Here is a 4,967-nt window from a genome sequence, read left to right as displayed (position 1 = left end):
TTTCTCTGCCTAGGATCAGTAAGTATAACGGCATTTTTAGGATCTTCTTCTGCATGACACGTAGGTACGATTTCAAAAATAGCGTCATTTAATAGTTCGTGTTCACCTTCTCTCGTGTATTAATAGATGTGGCTGTAGATGAGGCTTCTGTTTCAGAGAGGGGTGTGAGGGGCTGTGTATTTTTTGGTGTGTGTGCTTGCATGTAGATGTTGCTTCAGTGCACCTGCAGTTGTTTTCTTGACCTATCACGGTGTTTTCACTTGGCTGAGCTTTGTACGTGCCCTTTTCCAAATTAAATCCAGAGAGATCTTCATTGTGATCGAAACACAGTTCTGCTGTAGGTTAAAATGTAACATTCCCGCATCTGATGTGTTTCTGCAAATACAACAAAAGCTCTTTGTCTAGATACATTTATTCTTTAATGTTCCGTATGGATATATGTAGGTGTATCTCTTACGTATGTGCTCAAAGGCCTGAATGCATTGTGTGTTGCAGTATTTTTATTAGTGTTTATGTGTGTTGGTGTTTCAGGAGCATGCATATGTTTGTGTATGGATGCAAGTGCTTATATGGGTGGGGATTTTGTATCTGTCTCTATATATATGTGACATACCCACCCACATCCTTACCCACAGAGTCGTTCAAAATCTCTGTGCATGTGATGTGGGTGTGTGTGTAATGTAGAAGTGTGAATACTGTGGGCAGGAGAAGATTTGAATGCCATGGTAATAGATGACACAGTTTCATTTGATCGCTGTGACCTTTTAGGAAAACAATCCAATCTTTTCCTTTTTTGTTTTGTTTATTTTTGTGTGTTTGTGCATGTGCCTCAGGTTAAGTGCTTCTTCTGCATGACCATAACCAAAGGGTGACCCATCCACTCCCTTGTGTCCTATGGGGACCTCAGAGCCAGTTTCTCAGTCTTCATCTCCTCCTCCTCCACCGCCTCCTCCTCCTCTTACCACTGCTGCTGATGCCCTGGGTGCTGCTCCCAGGTTTGAGACATTGTTGACAGGCTGAAGAAAGCATTTGCAAAGACCTCCTCACTGTGTAAATGAAGTGATGGCTGGAATTAACTTCAGCTCTCCAAGAAATGACATTAAACAGTAAGTGTGCTAGGCCAAAGCATTACCAGGAACAAATAATGAGGAAAGAGACTATTTGCATTTGGTTTCAATGATGAGCTAAAACCATCTGCAAACAGGTACCCTTTGGTTTGCTTTTTTTTTTTTTTTTTTTCCTGAGGAATGAAGCCTTTATAGCCTTCGAGGCAGTCATGATTCTGATCAGGTACAGCTGTGATGGCTCCAGGAGATAAATGAAAATAAAGGGGCTTGGTGGATGGAAGAACAAGGTCTCAGCTGTTCTCTGGTCCAATCTTAGAATTTCATCTTTTCTCATTAGCAAAGCAGTAGTTTGTGTCAAACCTTCTGGAGAACAGGAAAATGCGTCTCTGTGGCTTTCCAAAGTACAGGTTCAGTGCCACGTTGCCCCGCTCGACGCGCAGGGGACCGTCCTCCGAACGTAGATGGCTTTGAGCTTCCCGGCTGCGAAAGTCACAGCCACGCTGTAAATAGCACAAAACCTCATCAGGGCAAGCGCCCACAAACCAAAACAGGAGTTGCAAGATGGAGGTCGCCATGGTGAGTGCGGACAGCTCCGGCTGCAACACCCACATGCCCTACGGATACGCGGCCCAGGCGCGGGCCCGCGAGCGGGAGCGGCTGGCCCAGTCCCGGGCGGCGGCAGCGGCGGCCGTGGCGGCGGCCCCGGCGGCGGTGGAAGGTGGGGCGGCGGGCGGAGGGGGACCTTACCACCACTACCACCAGGAGCAGGCCCGCGGGGCCTCCTCCTCGTGCTCCGGCGGCCTGCCCCGCCGGCAGAGCGGCAAGAGGAGGAAGAAGGGCAAGAAGAGGAGCCACCACCTGGGCAGCAGGGAGTGCGGGGCCTCCTTCCCCTGCTCCGAGCTGCTGCCGCTCAGTGGTTCCGAGGAGAGAATACTGAAGGACTTGAGTGAGGAGGAGGAGGAGGATGAAGACGAGGATGAAGACGACGAGGAGGAAGGGAAGCTCTACTACAGCGATGACTATGGGGAGGATGAGTTTTCATACTCGGACCAGCCGCCCGATGATGGCGGAGGCCCCGGGGGTTACAGCTCCGTCCGCTACAGCGAGTACGAGTGCTGCGAGCGCGTGGTGATCAACGTGTCGGGGCTGCGCTTCGAGACCCAGCTGAAGACCTTAGCTCAGTTCCCGGAGACGCTGCTGGGGGATCCAGCCAAGCGGGGCAGGTACTTCGATCCTCTCAGGAACGAGTACTTCTTCGACAGGAACCGGCCCAGCTTTGACGCCATCCTGTACTACTACCAGAGCGGTGGCCGGCTGAAGAGGCCTGTCAATGTGCCCTTTGACATCTTCTCTGAGGAGGTGAAGTTCTACCAGCTTGGGGAGGAGGCCATGCTCAAGTTCAGGGAGGATGAAGGTTTTGTCAAAGAGGAAGAGGAAAAGGTTTTGCCGGAGAATGAGTTTAAGAGGCAGGTTTGGCTGCTGTTTGAGTACCCGGAAAGCTCCAGTCCAGCCAGAGGCATCGCCATTGTCTCTGTCTTGGTCATCTTGATCTCCATCGTCATCTTTTGTCTGGAGACTTTACCAGAGTTCAGAGATGACAAGGAATTCGTCATGTCCCTGAGCTTAGGGAAGGGACTTTCCAACGAGTCTCTCCGCCTGGACGCCGGGGAGCACACCATCTTCAATGACCCTTTTTTCATTGTAGAGACCGTGTGCATCATCTGGTTCTCCTTTGAGTTTACAGTGCGCTGCTTTGCGTGTCCCAGCAAAGCACACTTCTTCAAGAACGTCATGAACATCATAGACATTGTGTCCATCTTGCCTTACTTCATCACCCTGGGCACGGACCTGGCACAGGAGCAGGGCAGCCAGCAGGCCATGTCCTTTGCCATCCTGAGGATCATCCGTCTGGTCAGGGTGTTTCGCATCTTCAAGCTCTCCAGGCACTCCAAGGGTTTGCAGATCCTGGGTCACACGCTCAGGGCCAGCATGAGGGAACTTGGCCTCCTCATCTTCTTCCTTTTTATTGGAGTCATTTTGTTTTCCAGTGCTGTTTACTTTGCAGAAGCTGACGAGCCTGCCACCCATTTTCAAAGCATCCCAGATGCCTTTTGGTGGGCCGTAGTGACCATGACTACGGTCGGTTATGGGGACATGAAACCCATAACCGTGGGTGGGAAGATAGTCGGGTCCCTGTGTGCCATTGCAGGAGTGTTAACCATTGCTTTACCAGTGCCAGTGATTGTCTCCAATTTTAACTATTTCTACCACAGAGAAACTGAGAACGAAGAGCACACGCAGATGATGCAAAATGCTGTCAGCTGCCCTTACCTCCCTACAAATTTACTGAAGAAATTTAGGAGTGCATCATCTTCATCCACAGAGGATAAATCAGAGTATTTGGAGATGGAAGAAGGAGTTAAGGAATCTCTTTGTGTAAAGGAGACTAAAAGTCAGGACACGGGGAATAGCAGTGAGTCAGAGAAGAAAAACTGTGTAAATTCAAATTCTGTGGAAACTGATGTGTAGTTTTGAGTGTTTCCAAATATATTTATGCATTAAAGAGTGCAGTGAAAATAACGAAATATGCAAACAAGAGTCTGCAGCATACAGTAGTATGCCATTTAATGGTTAAATACAAATAAAAAGCATTGCTGAACATGTATTACATATCAAGTAAGTGGTACAACTTGAGGAAAGGGTTGCTAGATCTGAAAAAATTTCAGACTTTATATTTTTATTAGAATGCAAGTGTTTTGCACATGAGGCTGAAAAATTTATTAAAACCAAGTCAGTTTTAAAGTGGGTGCATGAACTGTCGACATCACTAATAACAGCTCTGTGGTAAAAGTTGGCATTCAGAGGTATTTACTATGTAAGAAACAATGAAGTTTGGTAGTCATTTATCTATTTATCAGTGCTTTAATAGCAGCTACCATAAATCATTGGATACCATAGTCATTGTTTTTCAAATGGTAAATTTATTGTAAAAAGATATTCTACAGAAGATAGATCTAAATTTTTTTTTTTTTTAAATCTATAATGCTTGTTTTTAACTGGAAATTTACTTTGGAAAGGCTGTTTACCCTCCAGAAATTGTTTATTTTTATAACTCTCTTTGGAGGCATTGCAGCATTTGTTGTCTAATAATGAAAGAAATGAAGTAAGAGAATTGTTAAACCTGGTCTGACTGCAAAGGCAAAATGACTGGAATGCTTTTTTGCACTACTTTATATGCTGGAGATATATTGAAAGAGACTTCATACTGTGAATGTTTACTAATGTAATAGTTCAATGACAATCATTGGGAGAGTGAATTCTGCATCATATTTTATTGTTTCTTCTTTCTCTGTGATGCTGATGGCAAAACAGCTGACATGACATCAATTCCATACTCTTTTTAATTATGAATATCTGTGATCTGGAAAAGGATTGTGAAGTAAAATTTTCTATTCAAAATTATTTGAAATCGGTGTTTTCTACTGATGCCCTCAAGAAATATCAACCTAATTTATATCTTTTTTTTTCTTGTGCATAATTTAGCATTCAGAATCTAAATTCAGATTAGTACATGCACTTTGTCAGTATTGAGGAAATTTGGTGTATGGGAGGAGCAGGCAGAAGTAATGAGATACTCAGTTGTTACAGTGCTGACAATTGAGGATTGCTGACTTTTAATAATGTGCTATTATTGGTGCTGCGTTTCCCCTTGATTACAGCTTTCACCCATGTATATTTGAAGCAGCATTTAAGATCTAAACCAGGCATTTTGGGTTTCAAAATGAACATATTGGGTCCCATGGAGTCCTTGTGAAAGCATTCCATGGTTTCTCTTCACTGATTTTCAGGCCAGCTATGTTTTACTATGTGTCAGAACCTCCCACTGCCCTTCCTAGGAGG

General features: G+C 45.3%; 1 protein-coding gene across 1 annotated transcript; it reads left to right on the top strand.

The window, feature by feature from the left end:
• The first annotated feature begins 847 nt into the window (after positions 1–847).
• Positions 848–4,131, top strand: KCNA4 (potassium voltage-gated channel subfamily A member 4). Its single transcript, XM_009097043.4, has one exon. It carries the CDS (start codon positions 1,629–1,631, stop codon positions 3,594–3,596), a length of 1,968 nt encoding a protein of 655 aa, XP_009095291.2. The 5' UTR covers positions 848–1,628; the 3' UTR covers positions 3,597–4,131.
• The last annotated feature ends 836 nt before the right edge of the window (positions 4,132–4,967 follow it).

Source organism: Serinus canaria, chromosome 5, assembly GCF_022539315.1.
Source record: "Serinus canaria isolate serCan28SL12 chromosome 5, serCan2020, whole genome shotgun sequence".
Lineage (NCBI taxonomy): Eukaryota > Metazoa > Chordata > Aves > Passeriformes > Fringillidae > Serinus > Serinus canaria.
Note: the sequence above shows the minus strand (reverse complement) of the source record. Positions and strands in the feature narration are given on the sequence as shown.

Excerpts from the sequence above, each read along its gene's own strand:
- KCNA4 (XM_009097043.4), top strand. The coding sequence starts at position 1,629 with ATGGAGGTCGCCATGGTGAGTGCGGACAGCTCCGGCTGCAACACCCAC.